The sequence below is a fragment of the Porites lutea genome, chromosome 13 (assembly GCF_958299795.1).
Source record: "Porites lutea chromosome 13, jaPorLute2.1, whole genome shotgun sequence".
Lineage (NCBI taxonomy): Eukaryota > Metazoa > Cnidaria > Anthozoa > Scleractinia > Poritidae > Porites > Porites lutea.
In genome coordinates, this window is record NC_133213.1 from 7,790,583 (window position 1) to 7,814,339 (window position 23,757).

The 23,757-nt window shown below is 39.7% G+C and overlaps 1 protein-coding gene across 2 annotated transcripts in view; it reads left to right on the top strand.

The window, feature by feature from the left end:
- The first annotated feature begins 7,971 nt into the window (after positions 1-7,971).
- LOC140923007 (dynamin-1-like protein) overlaps positions 7,972-23,757 on the top strand; it is a 24,384-nt gene continuing 8,598 nt past the window's right edge. For both annotated transcript variants that reach the window (XM_073373062.1, XM_073373061.1), the window contains exons 1-18: positions 7,972-8,163; positions 8,976-9,033; positions 11,064-11,195; positions 12,312-12,397; positions 13,613-13,684; positions 13,902-13,988; positions 14,878-15,040; positions 15,399-15,479; positions 16,055-16,122; positions 17,737-17,841; positions 18,573-18,686; positions 19,440-19,531; positions 19,887-20,007; positions 20,493-20,639; positions 21,163-21,258; positions 22,515-22,619; positions 22,853-22,909; positions 23,170-23,400. In XM_073373062.1, coding sequence (XP_073229163.1) covers positions 8,062-8,163; positions 8,976-9,033; positions 11,064-11,195; positions 12,312-12,397; positions 13,613-13,684; positions 13,902-13,988; positions 14,878-15,040; positions 15,399-15,479; positions 16,055-16,122; positions 17,737-17,841; positions 18,573-18,686; positions 19,440-19,531; positions 19,887-20,007; positions 20,493-20,639; positions 21,163-21,258; positions 22,515-22,619; positions 22,853-22,909; positions 23,170-23,400 — 1,917 coding nt within the window. In that variant the 5' untranslated portion in view covers positions 7,972-8,061. The remainder of the gene's footprint in view (positions 8,164-8,975; positions 9,034-11,063; positions 11,196-12,311; positions 12,398-13,612; positions 13,685-13,901; positions 13,989-14,877; positions 15,041-15,398; positions 15,480-16,054; positions 16,123-17,736; positions 17,842-18,572; positions 18,687-19,439; positions 19,532-19,886; positions 20,008-20,492; positions 20,640-21,162; positions 21,259-22,514; positions 22,620-22,852; positions 22,910-23,169; positions 23,401-23,757) is intronic.

Genomic DNA, 23,757 nt, shown 5'->3' on the forward strand with positions numbered 1-23,757 from the left:
CTAAGGTGGTTAAGGTTGAATTGAGGCAAGGTAACACTCCCATTTCCGGTTTGTGACGTCTGTACCTGAAGTGTCCACATCCGGGGGTACATATTCGCCCCAAAGGTTGATCAAGACTCATCAGGGGTTATAGGAAAATATTTACCCCGTTCCAAAGTCAAACTGAAGTAAACTACACCCCTCTGTCAGAGATAAAGGAGTCATACCCTGTTCCAGAGAGTCAGAGGGTAAAAGCCTACACCACCTCCCCACCCAGCTTCCTCTTCCTCGTTGCTCAATTAAGCTTTTAAGACCGGAATTAAAAAAAAAATTAAAAAAAACTTAAAAGAGCTGAGATCTCAAGTTCCTCTCAAATTACTATAATGTAATGTGCGGATAATTTTCCAAATCAAAATGTTTATTGTTCACGTCCCATTGATTGCTTTAATTAAAGTGAATGTGGCGCAAACCCATGGGGAGACATTTATCCTCCCACTCAGAGGTTCTTAGGCCTTCGTTAGGGGTGGGAGGCTAAAATTATAGTTCGGCGAGTTAAAAATGACCGTAAAGTAACCACGAGTAAGAGGTGACAATACGCTTTGTGACGCTTAACAATCTCGGTGCGTGTCAGTCATGCGAGTTTACAGTCTTGCACAAAATTATAATAATCAAAAACTAGTACAGTCGACTCCAGGTAACTCGACCCTCTATAACTCGAACCTCCCGCTAACTGAAGCAATTTTCATTTCCCTTCAGAGCATTTTCTATATAATTTTACCCTCCATAACTCGAACTCCCGATAACTCGAACTTTTTGTTTCCCTTGAAGGTTCGAATTATCGGGAGTGGACTTTATTTGATTAATTTATGCCCGATTTTAGCACCTACAGTAAAACGACAACAACAGCAACAACAAAACAAAACAAAACAAAAAACCTTCCCCCCGCCAAAAAAAAAAAGAAAAACAACAACGAAAAAAACGAGAAAACGACCGTTAAGAATTAGAACGTAATTGAGAAGTCGAATGACGTCATCGATGACGACAACTTTCCGATCCACTTTTGCTGTGGTTAACACACTTCTTTGCGCTTCCTGTGGCCTTTTGCTAGTGCCTTGCCTTTGGACAGCTGCGCCCTTCCCCCTCCTGACAGTTTCTACATAGTCTTTGAATTTTCTAATTTTGTTTTTCCCCTAGCATTTGGCCAGAATGATTTACTAGCTCTCTCATGACGCCACAAGCGATTAACTTGCCCTGACGAAGCAGTGATTCTAAGACTGAAGCAGACTGAAGCCACCAGACATTCACTTTGTCTATCTGAACTATCTGAATTAGAAGGATAGACCAGCTGTTTCAGCTGTTAATTTAACGTGAGCAGTGTTTTCTCTTCTTAGTTATATCAGGCTTTACAAAACGAACTAACTGGATATGTATCTAATTGCTTGCCAAATCGATAATTGACCCTCATAATTCCTTTAAAAACAATTTCATTACAAGATAAACATATCGCACGTGCCGAATCTCTCACTTCCTCACCAGCCGTAGACTACTGAACGTGGATTTTTGGGTGTCATGACTGGGGCTTTCCACAAATTGTTCTGCAACTTTTCGCAGCTTCTCGTATTTTGAGCAACTTTTTACATTTTGAGCAATTTCTCTAGTTATCTCCTAATTCTAAGATATTGGAGCAGCTTTTAATAGTTTTTAAATTGGCCTTTCTTCCCGGATTTCACAACAATTTACTTATCATGGTGCCCAAATCATAGGCGCAAGATAAAAGCAGCCGCGTTTCTAGGTCAGGGTTTTTTTGAGAAAATTCAAAATGGTGACGAAGATTCACACGTCGACTGACTTGAGTGTCTCGGGTGAAGACTGAGGTCATTCCATTTTATTGGCTCATTATCATCATTATATTTTTTAGTTTTAATTGAGAACAAAGTTATTTAGCAACGCTTTTTACGCCGAAAATTGCACAAAAATGCTTAGAAATCTTACTTCTGTTGTACAATTTGCATATTTTAGCATCAGACCCAAAAAAGTTGTTACTTTTTGAGAAATTACGTGAAACTTTTTGGAAAATCTCGAGCAACTTGTGGAAAGCCTTAGTCATGACCGAAATCAAACACACCTGACACTGAAAGACTAACGTCCTTGTGTCGAAAACGGATTTCACCTACGAGAAATCCGTCCTCAGGGTGGATTTCAATTGAGAAATCCATATCCGGATTTCATGGATTTCCTTTTTACCGTTCGATTGGAAAATCCGAAAAAGGATTTGCAAAACTATTCTCGTGAACAGTGGTCTTCTTTTTGCTAGTATGCGTGCGCGTGCAAGACCGCTGTTCTTAAGGACAGTTTTTCAAATCTTTTTTCGGATTTCCCAATCAAACGGTAAAAATGAAAATCTCAGCGTTGAAATCCGTTTTCGGATTTCGCGTTTGATTGCGAATCCGAAATCCGGATTTTCAAAATCTAAATCCAGATTTCCCAATCGAACGCACCCTAAGACAAAACCCTCAATTTTATTACCCTGTATAGGATAAAACACATGCACACAATATTAGGACAGACTTTCGCGAAATCGTATGCCTGGTTTAGGACAGACTCGAGTAAAATTATATACCCTGCCCCAGTTTAGGCCAGAGAGGGCAAAAACCTTACCCTGTCCAGCGGTACATTAGTCTGCTACACAGCCGTTTTTAGTGTCGTCACGCAACGCTCCTCCCCACTAACAGTTAGTGGGGAGGAGCGTTGCGTGACGACACTAAAAACGGCTGTGTAGACAGGGCTTAAAAACGGCTGGACATGCGCATTAAAACTCTGGGGTTCTTCCCGCCATTCGATTTTCAAAATGGCGGACGACGAATGAAAATTCTACACGTCATTCTGACGGCTATTTGCGACATCTTGCTCGCCCAAGGCCTTCAAATTCTGCGTCACTGAACACAACGAAGACTGTTGTTTGGATTTGATGCACGACGGCGCAAATCGGAACGGTGGTGTGATTTTAATGAAGCGATCAACACAACGCCTTTTAAAACAATATTTCACCTTTTCAGAATTCAGTCAAGGTACAGTTTTGCCGTGATATAAGGTGGTCTCGGCTTCTATAAGGTTTTAAAGTGCATTTTCTTGTAGCTTATTCATTCTTGTACAAAATATCAAATATGACTTTTTTTTCGTTCTGATGAAAATTTTTTATCGCTTCTTGTTCGTGGGCGTCGTTGACTTTGCATATGGATGAAATGAAGGTGCAGTTCGTGAGTACAGAACATTGCATTTTTCTGTTTTTGCTGTCTTTACTCTCATCTCTTGCGGCTGGTAAGAGAAACTGAAATAGGATTCCGGCCGATAGTTGAAAGATTAGTTCATATTTACTGTATATTTAGGCGTACAAAGTCTTGTACACACTGTTGATAACCATAATTTTGCTTTGTTTTGTAAGTGACGGTGTTCAGAAAACTTGAAATTATTAAACTTCATGCGACTTCATTGTGTACCATGTTGAGTTTTAATTTCCTGTCACCGCGAGCTACACTCTGCGGCTGGCCGCGTGCGTCTCCAATGTTATGATGTTCTTTGAGCCTATAACCAGCCTGTCATCGGCCTATTTTTAATCTTTTTCATGATGTTTTGTTTTTATGAGAGAAGGCTCAATTCCGGCCTGTTGGAGACGTGTTTGTATATACGGGTATAGAAGGACGATCCCGTGGTTATTTTGGAAGTGTATCTGTTTGTAAAAGTACCATTTACAGAAAACTAAAGGAAACAAACGAAACTGTTGCTCATGAACGTCCACAGACCAGAGCCCAAAGTATGGAGAACTCAAACAAACGTTTGTAATCCTGGAGAAGGAAAGGGGCCTGGGAAAGGAAAGAGAATTTAAATAATACTTCTAGAAAAAATAAGGTAGCCATTGTAGTTTTTGTACACAATTGCAAACAAGACATATACATGTGTACTTTGGACCTATTTACACCATTACTGATGTATACAAGATGCATCCAATCACCGTATTGATCATGAGACTCTGTTATGTATTATGTCATATCTGACAGACATTTTTCAGCAAAAGTGCTCAACTCCAGAGGACTTTCTGAACGATACTATAATATTGTAGAAGAGAAAATTGAAAGGTAACCACTTCTAAAAGTCCTTTTAACAGTCCCGAGCAAATATACACAATTGACTGTAAGAAATTAAGTAAATTAAAGTTTTATCTCTGTAGTACATAGGCAATTCTCACAAGTAACATGAAAATGGCAACTGCAGTTACATCATTACTTCTGCCTTATTGTAAAATTCTTTTTCACGAGGGGGAGGGGGGGAGGGGGGCACATTATTTAGCACACTGTTCCTACAATTCCACAAGGCTCTCATCAGACACTATAACAATGGAGGAAAAACTCTATGTCCCATCTAAAATGGAAAATGCTTGTGACAAGCATGCAGCTGGAACTTAACAAGACATTTTTGATGCAATATTCATTGATGAAAACCACACCCTTTCAGAGAAAAGAAGAAAGCCCCAAAAATCAAGGGTTGCATGCGGCAGTCTTGCATAGCCTGAGTTTGTTCCGAAACCAAGTAGTTTACTACAAGTAATAGCCAAATATTTCAGTAGAGCCAAGAGGTTTCTAAAATAGGGCTATACATGCAAAAACTGCGAAATGTACATGAAGTACAAAACTAAGTAGTCTGAGTAAAAAAAAAAGTAATTTTTTGACTGTTGCTGGTCATTCTGACCAGCCAAAGAAAATCAGCTCGGTTAAGTCTATTGTTTGAGGGGTCATGTCCAAAATATTAAAAATAATACGATGATTTATACCAGGAGGATAATTTAAACATAGTAGCTTAAAAAGAAAAAATATAAATAAATTCAAATCCATTAGCAATGTACATGTCCACTCAAAATGGCTGGCAAACCAAGAGTTAGTCTGGACAAATGGTCACCTTGGCCTGACATTGTTTATTGATTGGCAGTTATTTTGAGCCCTGGTAGCAACCAGCGAAACGAAACAAAACATTAAACAAGCAGTCATTGAAGCCAAGCGAGTGGCTGACCAACTACAAGTAATGGCTGGGCAGCTAGACCGCTTGGCTAACCAAATCTTAAGACAAGCCGGGAAACAATTTAAATGTGAAAATAATGTTCAATTTAGAGAGCAGTACTAAAGATGTGCCAAAAGACAGAAAAGAAACTTAGTGGTGTACATCTAGGTAAAAACTGCAAAACAATGTATTACAGAATATTTTTTTCTTTGGTCTTTTGCACCATTCAATTCTAACTTCCCCTGTTTTCTCTCTTTTTTCTCTATCAACTGCTCCTCTTCATTATGCACTCTGGGACATCTCTTCTTCACTACTGTGTCTTTACTGAACTATGCAAGAGAAAAATTCCCCATATCTGCTGATCTTCAAAGTCGTGCACTCCTGGACTTTTCTTCTATCTTCTTCATAACTTTCTGTCAAAGCATAATATATTTTCATCAGGCATAATAATTTTTAAACAGCTATGTAAATACAGACCACCACCTCTATCCCCCATCCCCTCTCCACATCCTTCCCAAAAGAATTAAATAGATGATTTCAATTATTATATTAAAGATGAAACAACAACAACAAGATATTAATTTGAGGAGGACTCGGAAAAAAAAAAAAAATCCGAGTCCCAGATGGGATTTGAACCCACGACCCTCCGTGATCTAGTCGGATGCTCTAACCACTTGAGCTACTGGAGACTCTATGGTGAGCAAGGGCCAATTTGTGGGTCTCAACTGGAACCGCATCACGTGGCTACACAGCCAAGTAATGATAGGCACTTCAATGATAGGCATTTCAATTATTCCTTGAATTATTGCTGTAGCACTGGGCTGCAGTGTGGTTTGTGAACTATTGTGATTATTGACCTGATATGTGGTTACTGAACTACTTTTTTTCCAGGCAATAAAAATAAATACCATATGTAAGACTATAAATGGCCATGCATGCACCTAGAATGGAATGTCATTAGGCTTGTGTATGTTTACTGAACTCGTAATGTCATTACTGAACTATTTGTCTTCATTGAACTACAACAAAAATAAGGAATGTTCAATTCCTGTGTGGGCAATGCCACCTGAAATAAGAACAACATTCCATGCACTCAGGGGTAGAACTATGACAATGAGTTTATTGAATGGTTCCTACCTCAGTGCACAAGTGCGAGAGGAAGGAAAAATTTGCCTGCACTGGTATTTTCGGCAGCAGAATTTTTTATAAACATCTTCAGTGACGTGTGGATGAAGAAGAGTGAAAATGCAAAAAAAATTCCAAAGGAAGAAAAAAGTATCAAGTATTGAAAAGATATAATATTCATACTGGTATTATTACTATTATTATTATCTACAGTCTCTGCATCTGTCACTCAAGAAATTTCTCGTCATGTAAACAAAGAAGTGAAAATTGATTCTATCTCAATAACCCGGCCAAGCCTTGCAGATATATTTTTAATTCTCATTAGTTTTTCAGCCCTAGGCTACTAGTTTCCATTTAGCAATCCTAATTTAGACCAGCATTGCTTTCCCCTTGGCTATGCTTTTCCTGGTCATGAGCCTAATTGTTGCCTGAAATGTGACATGCCAACCTATGTGCACAACAGCAACTTCGAAAACATAATTCAGTTGTGCATAACACAAACCAACAATCCCCAGACCACAGTTATTTCTGGACGGAGGGAGTAAACTGCCCCTCATGTTACCCTTTAATTTGTTGGTACAAAGGATGAAAGAACTGGCTCAGTCATTAAGCAGGTAAAAAGAAATGTGTTATCACGTGAACAGTGTTTCCTTACTATCTGATCTCGAGACTGATCGTTGTAACAATGAAAACAAGAAATTACTACATAAATTTTATATAATGCTTACTATTCATGAACCATTTGAGTTTTTTAGCATGTAAAAGAGAAAACAATAACTTGTACAACTTCAAGTAAGCTCACAAAATTTCAGCAAGCAAGCCACGCGTGATCATTGTCACAAACGTCGATACAAACATGCATTTAACATAACCAGAACGTTACAAAAAATATATTTCCAGATACCTTGCCGGAGATGATGACAATAACGATGGCAACGATAAAGATGATGACGAAGGGAATTCATTACACCAGAAAGCAGATGATGATGCAGAAGATTTCGACGAGGGCTGTTTAATATGATCCAGAAAAAGAAATTTCCCGCTTCGCGCATCTTTAAACGTACGAAATCAAATGTCAAGCTTGAGGGGCCGTCATCAATCCATGGAAAAGACTTCTCCAACACAAAACGGCTCTTCTAGAAGCCACTCCATACAAAAAAGGCAATGACCAAAAGTCGCAAACCACTTGAGTTGTATGTTGTTGACGGTTGATTCCCTTGACGCTTACTTGCATCAAAACATGTTGCTCTTTTATCTATTGATTAAGTAGCCAAAACACTATGTTTTGTGTATTAGGAATTTAATACAAACTGATAAATCTCAACTACTGTAGCAACACGTCCTGATATGGTAAGAAATTTGAAAAATGCGCCGAAATACAGCTCCCAATCGGCCACCGATCGTCCGCCATATTGACAACAAGATCATTCATTCTTAACTTTCCGCATGCGTAGTAACTACGAGATCGCTTTTTCACGTCACAACCTCTCGACCAATCAGCCGTTTTTAAGCCCTGTCGGCTGTGTAGCAGACTAGCGGTACATCGATGCCCGTACAAGCTATAAAGGGAGAACCCCAACCCCCCTCCCCCCCCCCCCCGCCTCTCCGGTGATGATACAAACAACGGCCGTGTAGCAAACTATCGCAGCTTATGCCGAACTTCATATGCTCGCAGTCTATTATATTATTACAAAAGTAAACCCTCTTTAGTAATAGACAGAGCAAATTGACAGTAAAAAAGGGGAAAAATAAGTAAAAGTAAATTTCTTCGTCCAGCGGCCTTGCACTAAAAATATATGCGCTCAACGCAAAGGCGGAGAGGCGAAGTTCAAAACAGTCAAAAGCTCTGAACCGGCAGGGAGAGTGCAAAATATTGTAATTATTTCCGATCTTGGAATGATATTTTAAATGGATCAGCTCATTCCAGTTATTAACAAACTACAAGATGTGTTTAATACTGTGGGGACAGAAGCCATCCAACTGCCGCAAATTGTAGTTGTCGGCGCCCAGGTGTGTGGAAATTTCTCTCCATAATTTGTACATGTAAGAAAGCTTTATGTTGATCCTTTGCTTGAAGATTAAACGGCAGAGATTGTTTGATTTGTACTCAGTCCAGATGCAGTTAGATTGCTAATTCACCTTTCTTGTGAATAACGGTTTGAGACAGTTGGTCGATGGTGCTGTTTTCCGTGTCAGTTGCGAAATAGCTGACTTTAGGCTGGAAAACCGAAAGATCGAGAAAAATGCAGTGATATTTCAGGATTGAAATTAAATTTAAGATCTCCCAACGAAACCCTGTGAGAAAGAAACAGACAGTCCCTGAAAATGATTTGTCTTTGCACTGATTTTGTTCAGAATCCTTTGTAAGCTTAACTTTTAAATTAAACGATCATGAAGTTTTGAATTTTTTTGTTGTGCCGGTTTTCCTGCATGAAGCGATATAAAACATGTATATTTGTCCAGTCTTGCCTTCCACTTGCTAATACTTATGTTGATTGCCTTATTTTGATACACAACGAGTAACTGATTTTTATGAGCATTCTTTAACATTATAGTTATTTTGTCTTATCTAAAATTGAATACAACAGTATACATGCTTTTGTACGTATTCTTTTGTGTAATTAGACAGATATACAACTAACAAGTGACATGACGACATTAAATCAAAGTATCTGAAAGAGCCAATGAGGTCAAAAGTTTCATTGTTTTGTTTTTTGGCAACAAAGCAATAAAAATCATTCAGCTGTAGGCGACTTATGTTTACCCTTTTGTTAAAAGAGAATTCATATTGTATGGTAATCATCAACCTTTGTTTTTTACAGAGTAGTGGCAAAAGTTCAGTTCTTGAGAACCTTGTGGGAAGAGACTTCTTACCGAGAGGTACCTGTAACTCAAATTGTTTGTTTTCTTGTTCCTGTTCAGTTTGAAGTTTTGCTTTCGCTATGTTTTTACATTGGCTTAGTTATCTACAGTAGAAGGAGCTGGCTCATAAAACATAGTTCAGGTCAAACGGTTAAACTCTAATTGCCAATTGATGAGCTTGGGAACTGGTGCTTTTAAGGTTGGTAGCGGCCTGGTGATGGTGAGGTTGATGAGAGTCTCGCTGTTTCCAGTCTTGAGACAAAGTCAAGGAAAACATCAGTTCACAGTTGTTCAAATGATGGATAGGGTTATCTACCGGTTAAGTCACTATCCAGGGGATAAGTATTAGAAAAAAAAATTACACTGTACACTATCCACTGGATAAAGATTTATCCAGTGAATAACATTACCCACCTTTTGAACAACTTGGGCCATAACTCGGAGGGAAAACAAAACTTACTGGTTTCCCAAGGGACCTGACATTAAGGGCGCAATCCATTCAACCAGAATTTCAAGAAATTTTGGTTCAAAACTCAATGGATTGGTTCAGTCCAACCGGAAAAGTTTTGAAAAAACTGGTCTACCTTTTGAGGTGGACCATTTTTCCCAGTCTGACCAGTCGGAATTTTGGTTGAATGGATTGCGCCTTAAGTGTTTTTCCGCAATCCTAACATCCAGGTTGTTATTACGCACTCACCTGTATGTAGACAGCATTCGTTGGGACTTCCACTAAGAGTGAATGGAATACGCAGAACGTAATTTGATCACTCACATTTTGACCTTCTATCACTCGTAATCTGATCATGTGTGTTTTGACCTTCTATCACGTGAAACTTGTGCAAAGTACAGCATTGGAGCAAAAGTGTTTTGACCTTTGATCGTTATCGCCCGCACTTTATAATGTTCCCAAACTTTCACTTCAGCAATGACAAAAATAAAGAACAAAGCAAAACAATATTGGTTCTTACATTGCTTTATAAGAAAACAACTCAAATCCTCAAAACTGCTGGATGAATTTATTACAGTGGAAGCTCTTGTAAGCGGGCACCCTTGGGATGCGAAAAAGGTGTCCATTTATAACTGGAGCTGGCCACCAATGGGAATGTAAAAATACAGATTTTGTGTGAGAGTTGAGAAAAAAACAGGGTTTTGTGAAGGCAGCCATAAGTAGAGTTGTGTCCGCTTATGTGAGTGTCCGTGTCCGCTTACATGAGTGTCTATAAGTGGACAAACAACATGTACTTTCCTTGCATTATCTGCACCTTTTTCCTCCACTGCCTGCTGCATCTGTTCTTGGATAACTTTGAAAATTGTGGCTCTTTAGTTTATATGGCTCCATGTTTGTGTTGCCGTGTTTATTCATGAAAGTGAAAACTGGCAGTGTTTGCCTGCGATCAGTCGCACCACTTTCCACCATGCTTTAGTCAAATTCTGTTGTAACCTGAGAGGAGTACATGTACAATTGCTTAATCATATCATGACCAGGATACACTTGAATGTAGTCAAGGCCATGTTACCATTATTAGAATCAACCAATAGTATTCCCTGTCTAGTGAGTGAAAGTCTAGGAATAAACATTACTCCTAAACAGTAGTCACTAAGGACTTTGTTTCAGGCTCCCTTTTAATTGAAAGTCATGCATTTGGGGACAACACCCCAGTAGACTGCATCCAGTTAAGAGTAGGGAGAGGAATATAGTACAGTAGGTGCTAGATACATGTACTAGCTTGAGGAAACAGACTACATTTTGCGATGGCACCACTAGTTTCCTGCGAAATGACGTCTGACTAGTGCAGAAATTCCATACTGATGTTGCGTCACTACCCAGATCTGGGTTGTGTTTTTGATTGGTCGTGTTGCATGGGAAATTTGCTTTAACCAATCAGAAGCACTACTTGGATCTTTGTGGTGATGCATCATTAGCATGAAATTTCTGTTCTTGTTTCTCAGGCATCATTTCATAGGGAAGCCAGTGGTGGTGTTGCGAAAAGTTCGCTGTTTTCCCAGACTAGCTATATACCAGCTTCAATTAATACTGTGCCTTGCAGGCTCTGGTGTTGTCACGCGGCGGCCGCTGATCCTTCAGTTAGTACACACTCCACCCAAGGCCACCACAAGTTCAAAGAGATCATCCAAAGGGATTAAACCAAAAAGCGTGGAAGATGAGGATGGAGATTCTTGTGAGAAATGAGTATTGCATCTACTTCTAATAATGACTTTGCAAACTTTGGCTGCAAAATTATTGTTACAAACCCAAACACAATATTATTACACTACTCTGCTTCTGCACCACCTCAACTTGTAGCCTGCCAAAAAGATATTATATCTGATAAGTTGGAGACTGAGCTGCTACATAAGAGTGCAGAAATAATCCAGTTCATTTTTGCAATAAATGTGACAAACAAATTGTACTGTTCATAACTGTACTACTCAAACTGAGGGCACTTTAAAAAATATACCACTGCATGACAGTGATAGTAGAATTCAATTATTGATTAGCAATAGTTTCCTGTACAGTGCAAGTAAAATCATCTCTAGAACAATTAAAACAACAATTTAAAAAATTCAAGGAAGGAACATCAACTTGTCCAGCACTAAAAACATGGGCCATTATTTTTGGACTTCAATGTATGTGAAGACATGTTTTAGCTTTTTGAAAAGTTAGCAATAGCAATGATGACATACATGTAGCCCCCTTTGATAAGTATGACTAGTTTTAGGTCATTATATTAAGAAGTTAAGCACAATGTTATAGATATACAAAAAACGTCATCATCCATTGCAGTAACTTCAAAGTTATGGTAATATAAGTACAAATTGGCTAGACTACTTGTAACTTAAAGTTTGCTCTAGTGGACACTGGGCGATGTTGCTGAACAGCACATTCATGCCTCACATACATTTATGATTTGCATGTTATTGGTTGTCTTTACACTAGTCTGTTAAGTAAGACTTAAGAGCCGCTAAGTTTTACTTAACCAAAAATTCATGTGTGAAGACCTAAGTAAGATCTCAAAGAACTTTGCTTTGCATCTCATAAAAGTCGGAAAGTTGAAACGATTCAGGAAAGTTTCAAGCGACTTGAAAACCATCCTTATGACTGACTTAGCTGACTTGCGGTTTTGCGGTTTCTTGAGCTTTGAGAAAGGCAAGACATGTTAATCTCTTAATTTTGATGCGTGGGAAAATAACCTGAAGTAAAAAAGAATCGGTTGTATTTGAAGCTTTATTTTACTTGAAGTAATTAAAATTTACTTTTCTTGAAGTAACCCAGGATAATTTGTTATTCTTAAAAGATTACTCTGATGATGAGGGTGAAGACTCTCCTAAAGAAAATGAAGAACCAGAGGAATGGGGAAAATTTCTTCATTTGAAAGAAAGAGTAAGCTACAACACACTATTTTACTTTTTACGCAGAATCTAACCTGTCTAGCTCTTGTCTAACATATTTCAGAGATGCAAACTTCTGGGGTCAATGTACAAGGGTATGATAAAACTTTTAGAAGACTAGTGGAATAATTTACAAGTGGATTTTGAAACAAGTCTGGCTATATGTGTAAATTGCACTCAGAAACATTAACCTCTGAAGATCTTCATTGTAGATGTACAGCCCCCACACTCCTATACTCCTATACTCTTTGTACCCAAGCAATACATATGTTACATAGGTGCGGCTTAGATCATTACATAGTGTCTATTTATACTACAGACCATCAACAGTCCCTTCCATGAATATGTTAATGGTTCATTTTTATCCTTGGTTTAAATTTTATTTTCTTTTTTTCAAACTCATTATTATAGATTACCATGCACCCTAAAACAATGGAAAATAACATTAGTTTAAACCAAGGATAAAATTGAACCACAACAAACAATTTTATTATAATGACAAAATGATCTTAGTTTGTTTTTAGTGATAAAATTAATATCTCTGAAAATGCTGCCACATTAAAATCTACTCATCCCCCAGAGATGAATGTTATTTACATTGTATTTTCTGAATTTTGCAAACTTACGCACAGAAAAACTCTAAAGTCCGTTTTGTGTGGAAGGTTTAGTAAACAGTATGGGAGAGCAGGTGATAGGCACTGTGTGTATCTGGAAGGGCAGTAATGACCACTCTATTATTTTTGTTTTCTGACATACTCCCTTAATTAATGTATGGCTGTAGGAACTATGATGTCTTTCAAATTCTAAGATTAAGACACTAGGCAGCCATCAGATATTTTTGTCACGCGCCATTTCTACATCTCCTGTGTACTCTGTTTGCCACTCAAAGCATTTTTTTTAGATTTAATTCCAAGAGAAATGCTGACAAACAATGTTTCTGCTTGGCTAAGAGCCTTTTTTTAAAACCATGTATTATGGGACAACGTGGAGGTGATGAATAAATGACTTTTTCACATGTGCAAGTGATGACTGGGTTAAAAAACTAAGTTCTGTCAGCTCTGTTAGTTAGCTAAAAATGTACATGATTACTTTACTTTGTTGTATGTGTACCCATGTCTTTGAGCAACTAGTAAATCGACAGTCAACCATCCACTGAATTGTTTTCTAGCAAAAAATTAACAAGGAATTTTTTATTTAAATTACACAGAAAATAGCAGACTTTGATGAAATTTGTCAAGAAATAGAACGTGAAACTGAAAGGGTAACTGGAAGTAACAAGGTTTGTGGAAACTTACATCTAACATCACGGCAATTGTCATTATGCCTTTTTAGCTTTCAAGTTCTGCAGAGTTTTGTTTAGTCAGCTTTAATTCTTTTTAATTGTCAGTATTAAAATAATTGTTTCATTTCCTGAGTTCGGCAATAGAAAAATGGTTGAAGGCCACATTAGTTCAGAAAGAAAAACTGTTTCCCAATTTTTTATTTTTTTTTTTTAGGGAATTTCAAGTGAACCAATCAGATTAAAAATTTATTCACCCAAGGTGCTAAACCTAACATTGGTTGATCTTCCTGGAGTGACAAAGGTTAGTGTACATTGACACACATTGTACAGAAATTTCAATTGATAGGGTGGGAGTTAAATTGATTTTATTAATTAAAAAAAATATATACTGGCTTTATTTTTTGCTGGAATACTTACATGTATAAATTGTAACTAAATCATCATCATTATCATCATCATCATCATCATCATCATCATCATCATCATCATCATTCTCACTGTCATTGACATGCAGGTAATATTATTTTTACTTGTATAAGGCAGCCTAAAAGCTGGTGTGGACCTGCTGAGAGCAATGCATACACATACTGGTATATACCACATACTGGAGTCTGGCATCTGGGTGGCTAATGGGGTCTACGTACCCTACTCTATACTGAGACAATGTTGTATGTGGTGTATTTAACCTGCCATTAACTCCATCAACAATAGATGAGCTTGGGGAATAGTGCTAATCATGAGAAAGGAAGAACTTTGGAGGCACAATACGAACCTAGACTGTACGTAGACGAATGCATTTAGAGTATTCATGACAACCCTGTGAGCAGCCACCAACTTACCCTACCAAGAGGGATGGTTGAGCAGGTGGTAAAATCAGCAAGAATTGCCCTGTAAGGAGAAACAAAATAATTAGGGAATGACTTGTCATCTGAAGCTGAGAGCTCAGTAAACTCTGCACACAACCCCTGGCCACCCCAAACACCAACCTGGGGTAAAACTGCTGGCCATCATTGTTTCAAGTTTGCAGTCGTGTAACTTTGCTTAAATTACATTTTGCCACATTTAAAGTCAGATCAGTGGAAGTGCTGTGTATTGAGAAAACTGAACTATATTCAGTGTTGTCAAAACACCAAAGAGTGGTTGCACTGTGGTATTTTTGGGTGACCCTGTTCTTTTGTTTCTGTTATTAGGTACCTGTTGGTGATCAGCCACTGGACATCGAGAATCAAATTCGTCACCTTATTCTTCAATACATCAGTAATCCTAATTCTATTATTCTTGCTGTGACGCCTGCTAATATTGACTTGGCCACTTCAGAAGCTCTCAAGATTGCAAGAGAAGTGGACCCTGATGGTGAGACTCAAATCAGAGTAATTTTTTCAACATGTACAGCTCTTTCAAAATGGTGTACACTAAAATTGCGTGGATCACACAACTTCTTGTCTGACATTAAATACATGTATGATGTGATACTTGTTTTGCAGATTTCACTCAGTCAGATCAGCTGCTTACATTCCATGCAGATTATTTTCAGTTAATTTTGTCTTCTTCTCTAGTTTGAATTCCCCCCCCCCCCCAAATTCACTAGCTTGCTAGGCAAGTTAAGAACAGAATTTAGTTGCGTGATTACAAAAAATCCATTAGCCCTGCACTATCAGACACAACTTTCTTTGCAATGCTGTAGTGACGAATCTCACTTCTTCGTGCACAGGAAACAGAACATTGGCAGTTTGTACCAAGTTAGACTTAATGGATCATGGGACTGATGCTCTGGACATCTTGTATGGCAGAGGTGAGGACCGAATCTCTGTTTTCTATCGTTCATTGACTTTGTCACCTTTGTCTTGCAGTGTGTACTTTTTCTTGCATCTGCTTTTCCTAAAGCAGGTGATTTATGGTTGTATTCTTTACTATCATAGTGTGTTCTTTTTTGAGAACAATTGAACTCATTTAGACAGTTAAGTAATCGAGTATGGTGAAATTACTCCTTTTGCAAGTGGTTCTGTTCTCATATGCAGTGTGCTCAACAGGATTTTGCCTTGGGGGCCCCCTCTGTTGGGAAATAGGGGCCCTGTAAGAACATTAGGGGGACAAAGTACAAATAACTTGAGCCCGCACTCCAAATGATCTGTTACGTGAAGTACCTACCTGATCCAATAATCCTTTAATAGGAAAACTAACGGAAACCACAGCTATCGTCTGACGTGACACATTTATTTCTCTGCTCTTCTTAGTCTCTTTGACATTCCTGGCTGTTGTTTTTTTGGTGGGTTCTTCTCCCCCCAAGGTCAGATTTTAAAGTAAATGTTTATGCACAAGAGTTTCAACCATATTGATAAAGTATATCTGTCTGTTTGCTTCAACCAGTTATTCCAGTGAAACTAGGAATTATTGGGGTGATGAACAGAAGTCAACTAGATATCAACAATAAAAAGGTTAGTGGTATATTGTGTCTCTATCACAACTGTAACATTATGTAAGGTTTTAAGAGCATTGGGACTTTGTATAATGCTCTGAATATGGTGTGATTCTCTCTAGCCTGCGAGCAAGATCTCCTACAGTGTATTTGGGCGAGTGAAACGAGTCTCGCGAGAACGCGCGAGCGAGCGGCGAACCCTCGAGGGGCAGAGGAAAGGCCCCTCGCTCGCGTGTTCTCGCGAGGCTCGCTTCGCTTGCCCAAATAGGAGAGCTTGCTCACAGGGAAAGATCCTCTCCAGGTCTTTTACTGGGAATTCTCAGCCATGTCGAAGCAGAAATCCCGCAGCTTAAAGACATCACACTTTCCTCAAGACATGGGCAGTACCAAGATGTGAATGGCTTATAACTGCGGGCTTCCAAAAATATCTGGTAGACTCAACCTCCCATACCAGGCCTTTGCATTCCCCGAGATAGTTCCAAGTGCACCAATCACGATGGATATTACTGTGACTCTAGCTCGTGGCTCTGTGGATTTTTTTAATTTTAAATCAGCCCGCCTTAATTCGAATTAAGTTCGGCTCATGAAAAGTTCCGCGTCTGACCCGGGCCTAAGTCTATTTTCACACTATACCGGATAACGTTTATTCCGGCACAAAACCCATAGCGGAAAGGGCTTCTCTTCCTCCCCCCCCCCCAGGGGGGAGGGGGTACTCCTTTATAAGGGCTTAATGGGGACGTGCGACCAGCCAGGGTATGTTTTTCGGGATTTTTGTCTTAAACAGGGTATCGATTTTATCGTTTTTTGTCTTAATCAGGGTATCTTTTCTTGGACGATAAAGAGCTGCTCGTGACTCTGTTGATCAAGCTGTAAATAGTTTTGTGATTAAATAAGAAAGAGTTTCGATATTTATTATTGTCTTACACAGGGTATGATTTCGGGTTAAATGTCTTAAACAGGGTTTCAAAAATCGGAATTCTGTCTTAAACAGGGTAGGAAAATCAGCGATTTTTGTCTTAAACAGGGTCAGGGTATGAGGAGCCGGGCCGCCCCACCCCACCCAAGGATATATCGAGTATCCCCCCCCCCCCCCTTGAGTTCTCTGCGCATAAGAACGGTGATTTCGGCGCGGTTTCTGTAATGGAGCGAAGCTTTGCGCCGCGCCGATCTCTAAAGTAAAGAGTCACATGTCGGATACAGGGCCCAGTTCGAAGGCCGATTAGCGCTCAACCCGGGGTTAAATTTAACCCGGGTTTCTTTTTCTTGTGTTCAAAAGCATTTTCTCGGATAATGTTCTCTGTTATTTTTAGAGCCTCCAATCATCAACTTGTAGACAAAAAGAATTAAAATTGAAATGCCTTTTAAGCTTTCAAATCTGAATTCAAATCTCGCACTAACCCTGGGTTATCTTAACCCAGCTTTGAACAACTCAGCCCAGGTGTCCATACTGTACCGGCTACCACAAGTATACTATACACTGGTATGGTGTGAAGATAGCGCAAGAAGTTAGGGCACTTGCTGAATTTGTTTGCCCCTAGTCCTGTGTTCACTCTTTGCTCGACTTGTTTGGGTAAACAGTCGTTCTTTTGGGAAGTGTAATCGTATGACTTAATTTGAAATTTGCCCTTTACAGTCTATTCAAGCTGCCTTGAGGGATGAAGCGCTCTTCTTTCAAAAGAATTACCCAGCATTAGCATCAAGGAATGGTACTCCGTACCTTTCACGAACTCTTAACAAGGTAAAAATAATTTCGTCTTAAAGTCCTTTCGCCCGACGTCATTCGTCAGGACTGAAGTCGATTCGCCCAATGACATTCAACACCCTACAACATTGGAAACATACCTCTCAACGATTTTGTTTTAGATAACCTTCGATTCCACATATGCAGTCAATGTCTTTTAGGCGTATTCTGGTTTTTCAGGTTCAGAACGGCAAATCATGACAAATACACAGCTGGCGAATGGGCTAACGTCCCGGCGAACTGCCGTAGGGCGAATCGACTTTCGGGCGAAACGACTTGATAGCCCTCTTGCTGGTAACAGTAAATTAATAGCCGGTGTTATTTGGCCTGTTGAGCAGGAAGCTTGAGATATAACAGTGAACTTACGCGACAAGACAGGAGAGCAAAGAAAACAACGAATCCTAAGCGTACAATAATTATGTTTGAACAAGTTTTCGCCGAACTTCACCTTCCTTTTAACAGATCTTTTTGTAAAAGACCAGAACACAGTTATGTTAAGTGAAGATAGCGGCAAAACAAGCGAGTAAGAGCCTGTCACGTTTGTCAGTCACGAACGTTTTGCCGTCCTCTTCTTCTTCTTCTTCTTCTTCTTCTTCTTCTTCGTCCCGTTGTGTAAGCTCACTAATGTCTCCAGCTTCGCGCTCTCCTGTATACAGGAAGTGTCTCTCATGCAAACTAATCTGAAATGGTTCATTCTTAGATTTTTAAAAAAATTCTTATTTTTGCAGCTTTTGATGCACCATATTAGGAACTGTTTGCCCGAGCTGAAGTCACGTGTTAATACCATGACGTCACAGTATCAGCATCTGCTCCAAAGCTACGGTGAACCAGTGGAAGACAAGGTAGTGTGCTCTGATAACCTTTCACTACTCGGGTGTGAGGGATTTATCATCATAATTTTGTACCGTGGACAAAATCGTTACGTGTTTCCTTTCTCTCTGCCGGGGCAAACATATTTTTTGCATACTAAGATTTCTTTTCCAGCTTAGGGGTTGTGCAAATTTGAATTTTGGACTTTTTTAAAGTTTAATGCTAGCTGCATTTTACATTAAAAATTTCCAGCCTCGGAAGTTCTTTAACAATGGTCTCCTGGAAAACTCCTGGATTCCATGTACATGTAGCATTGCTTTCAAAAGTAAGGAGACAATAAGCCTGCGAGAGCATCCGGTTTTTTCGGCTTTTGTTTCACCCGCCGATTGTTTTTCGGAGGGAGAGAAGACAACGAACCGACGACCGGAAATACGTCTGCGGTTCGCAGGCTAGGAGACAATTGGCTTAACATAAAATACCCAGGAGTCTAGTTCCAAATTTTTAGGGTCAATATGTGTTTTCTTTTTTCGATTACTTTCAAGAAACCTTCATACCCAATGAAGTTATAAGGACTTGTTTATATTTTACAGTATTAATAAATTTTGCAAGCCTTGGTATGGAAGTTCTATTACAATGGACCCCTAGAAAACTCCTGGATTCCATACTCTTCCAGAAGAACAGTCCTTTACATTTGTTTCTGAAAAGGCCACTTTTTTTGCGTCATTGTTCTGCATCCTTTCAAAAATGCCCTCTTCTGTGATACACTAACATATGATTTGTTACAGGGCCCGATGTTGCTTCAACTTATAACAAGATTCGCGTCTGCTTACTGTGCGATTATTGAAGGAACAGCGCGTGATATTGAAACCTCAGAATTGTGAGTGTTGTTGAGTACCTACATGTATTGAATAAATTCGCAAGCTCTTCTTTATTCCTTGTTCACATGAAGTTCGTGAACTATATTAGGCGACGCGTTTCTAGACTTTCCACGAACGTTTGAAATTATAGGATACCTTTGTCTTTTCCCGCCATTATCAAGCTGGTAAACGTACCACCAAGCTTTCAAACATGAAGCAGTCTTTTAATTACTTGTTCTGGGTGCCTTCGATAACTCTTCTGGACAAAAATTCCATGCCATTGTTCAGGTATTACCTGGGTTTTTTGGGAGCAACCATTTGTAAAACTTACGGTTGAAAAAAAAACTGCTTTATCATTTATCATTGCCTTTGTAGATGCGGAGGGGCTAGGATTTGCTACATTTTCCACGATATCTTCGGTCGGACGTTAGAAATTATGGATGCGATGGAGGGTTTAGCTACCAAGGATATTCTTACTGCAATCAGAAATGCAACGGTGAGTAACTTCAGCCAATAATGTCAGTTCATTATCAAATTCGACAAATGGAGCATTTTTTTTTTCTTTCTTGGCATTCAGATACACTGTACTCGTCACTGGCCATTAATCAGAAAATACAAGATGTGTAACTCTGACAAATCGAAATACACTCCTGCAGATAATTTTTTGTTATAGGAAGCACATATAGCCGCCAGGTCAGACCGACCTGGCGAACCTCGACCTCGGACTGATCTCTTTTTCAGTGTTCCTCTCCAATGAAAAGTTTCGCGCTCCCTTTAGTCGAAATGGCATAATGCAATTGTTGTCGCACAGCAGCAATAAAATATTGAACCAACAAACAGACAACAATATCAACACCAACAACAAAAAGAAAACAAACATACTTTTATCTTTTCCTATTAAGACACCTTTGTTAATCAGTGAAGCCAGCTTTATTTTCTTCCAGGTAATTTTCTTTTCTTTTTTCGCTTTTCTCTCTGCAGGGTCCTCGTCCCGCCTTATTTGTACCGGAGATTTCGTTTGAGCTGTTGGTAAAAAAGCAGATCCGCAGGCTAGAGGAACCCAGTCTCCGGTGCGTGGAGCTCGTCCATGAGGAGATGCAGAGAATTGTTCAGCATGCTTTTACACAGGTAACCATTAGCTTCACAGAGACCCCAAATGTTTGCTGAACAGGCGCACCAGGGAAGAAAAGTAGAGAGAGGAACTGGGACTGATTTCAAGCTGGATGTTGGAAGGGTGGGGTGGGGATCAGGCATCTATCGCTTGCCGGAAACTACATAGAAATATGATGTAAAACGGTACAACTGTAGTAAAGCGAAAAGCCTATTCCAGGCGTTCAGAGAGTGGAGCGCGTCGCGACCCCACCCCTTCGCTGTTTTTCTGCTCACATCTCTTAGCGCCGTCCCACAATCTGAACGCCTGGAATAGACTACAAAGCGAATGTCTCAAAGACAGTAGAAACTCAGTGCTGGGTCTGAAAACAAAGTTTGTTGCTTGCGCTGGAAATTAAAATACTCCTTGTTCCGAGTTAAATCCATGACAGATATAAGTAGGTGTACTGACTATATAAGCTTCTTTTTCCCTTATGGCTGATATGTAGTGTCTGTCTTAGGAGTTCTGCCCATTTAAATACAATCCAGTCCACTTTTACAGGTTATGGAAGTAAAGAGATTTCCTCGTCTTCATGACAAGATTGTCGAGGTGGTCATAAATCTGCTACAGCGAAGATTACCTTCCACGAACGAAATGGTAACTTTAAGTGCAAATTTTGAGTATGCTAGTACCCTTCCAGAAGTAGACTACAAAACAGTCGGTTTTTTTCGCAAAATGAAGATAAAATACGGCGAGGATAACGCTGAATACTGAAAAGTATCATGGTATCTTGTGAATGGTGTGCATGAAGAAAGTCTAAACATCGGTAAAGCGTGGCGTAAGAGTCTTAAGCGCGCGAAGCGTGCGAGCCTCACACGACTGCTCGCGCGTACTTGAATACGCAAAAAGACTGTTTTGCAGTCTATTCTAGACTTGCTACAAGTCGACCTCTTGGCGAGCGGAGCGAGCCTTGTTTGGCCGCGAAGTGGCCGACCGCGCGCGACGAAGTCGCGAGAGGTCGTCCCCGCCATATGAAATCCGACGAAGGACTTTTTTGAAAGTCTACAGTCTATTCCAGAAGAGTCTTTCTTTCGCTTACCCGATTTCGGCGTACTCAAGAAGACAAAAGTGAGCTTTAGCAAGGACTTCGGCGACGGCAACAAAGACTTAAAAAAGCATTAGCAAAACAACAATTCTCTAAGTGCATCACGCTTTTTTGTACATTTCTTTGCCGTCCCTGCACGACTAGGACATGGAAATGCCTAATTCCACGTTTTATGGAGGACGTAAACAAGCGGCGACGATTTTTTTTCTTTCTCGTTCTAAACTTGAGTGCGGTCCCCAAGAAATCAATTCCAGGGAAATTCGCTTACATTTGACATTTTCAGGGAAATGGAATAAACGCGGCAAAGTTTGAATAACGCGAATTCTTTTTAAAAGTGACAATTTCACTTCCGTCGCCGTCGTCGGTGCTAAAGCTCCCTACAAAGAGGCTCTGATCGAGGCGCAAAGCATTCTGGGATGGTTTTTGGTAGGTTTAGTAATATTGTTTGTATACAATCGACCAATCATAGCTAACGCTTGCTTGTACCCATTCTCCCTGCTGTTTATAGGTTGGCGGACTGTATTTAAAATTACAATCCCAGACAAAAGCAGTTGGGAAGGTTGTGCAACCGACTTAACGGTAGTCCATTTTAATCCTCAAAAAGGAGAGTTTTCCACCTATTTGATGTTGGGATATTACAGAAACATTACGCGCGCAATTTGCCCAACATTGGGCCAGGGGCGGGGAGGAAGGAAAAAGCAGCCTTTCCAACACTTTTGACGATGATTGTAGATTGACGGTACAATTATAAACAAGCAGTTTGTAGGAAACAAATAAAACAGTAAACATTGATTCACTTAATTTGTAGGTAGAAAATCTGGTGCAAATTGAACTGTCCTATATTAACACCAATCACCCAGACTTCACAGATGGTGCATCGCTTGTGTCTTCTATTGCAATGAATCATGAAATGGTATGTATCGAGGCTTTAGTTGGGTTGAGATAATTCGAGAAAAATCAGAGATCGACATAATCGAGACAATGCTTTCCCTCTCAATTGCTTTGAAGGTCCAAGCTCGAAGAGACGTCATCTCTCGAATCTCTTCCCAGTGTCTGTAAATTTGCCTATCAACCCTGTTAATAAAACCAAATTTCTGTGTTATTTTATTTATTTGTTTTTAATTTTTGTTGTTTTTATATTCCTAGGAACGTAAACGTGCAAGCAAGTTATCACAAAGTGTTCTTGTAAATGGACCACTTGAGGTGAGGCTTTCTCTACTTTCTTTATTGGGCGAAAATATACCAGTTTTAACCTTCGTTGGCGTTTGCTCTCCGGGGTAAGGGTTGACTTGCTTTGCCTTCCACCTCAGTAAATTCAAGTCTGTATATATTTATTTCACAATTAATTAACGCAGGGAGAAAAAAAGGGAGGTAGGGAGGGGGTGGGTGGGCGGAGGTAGGGGTGTAGGTAGGTTATCATTCTTAAAGTTTGCTATATTTAATAGTAAATTAATTTGTTTCAGGGAATTCGATCCCAGACTTCCACTCCAGATTCCAGTCCTACCCACCGCCCTGACAGAGACGCTAACACATCCTTCGCCCCCATTGCGCCAGTTGATAAAAATCCTGTTTCCTCGACTTCAAGTGGAGGGTTTATGTCTTGGGTCCCAGGTATTCGCAGCACTGCTGCCCAGCCCAGCGCGGACAAAACAACTGCAGTTGTGGGACCAAGCAAATCGGCAACCGAAGAAATGGTATGTTGGGATTGTAAATTGTAAAAATTATAATTGAAATTTGTTTACCCTCGAAGCACTCAGGAGTATTTCAAGGACTCGTTTAAATGTGTCAGTACGTTCCAGAATTAGTTCTTCTCGGAGGAAAGGAGAAAACCGACAACAAACTCAACCCACCTTCGGTGTCGTCGCCGGGATTTCATCCTGGCACATTGGTGGTACTAACACCACTGCGACACCCTTGTTTCGCAGGAATCTGCTTTCTAAAGAGTAAAACGAGCTCGCCACAATACTTGATGAACAGGAAAATGGATTAAGTTACTTCCCAGGGACAAATTCAATGGAAGTTCACCTACCGTGAGTGAAGATTGAAATGCA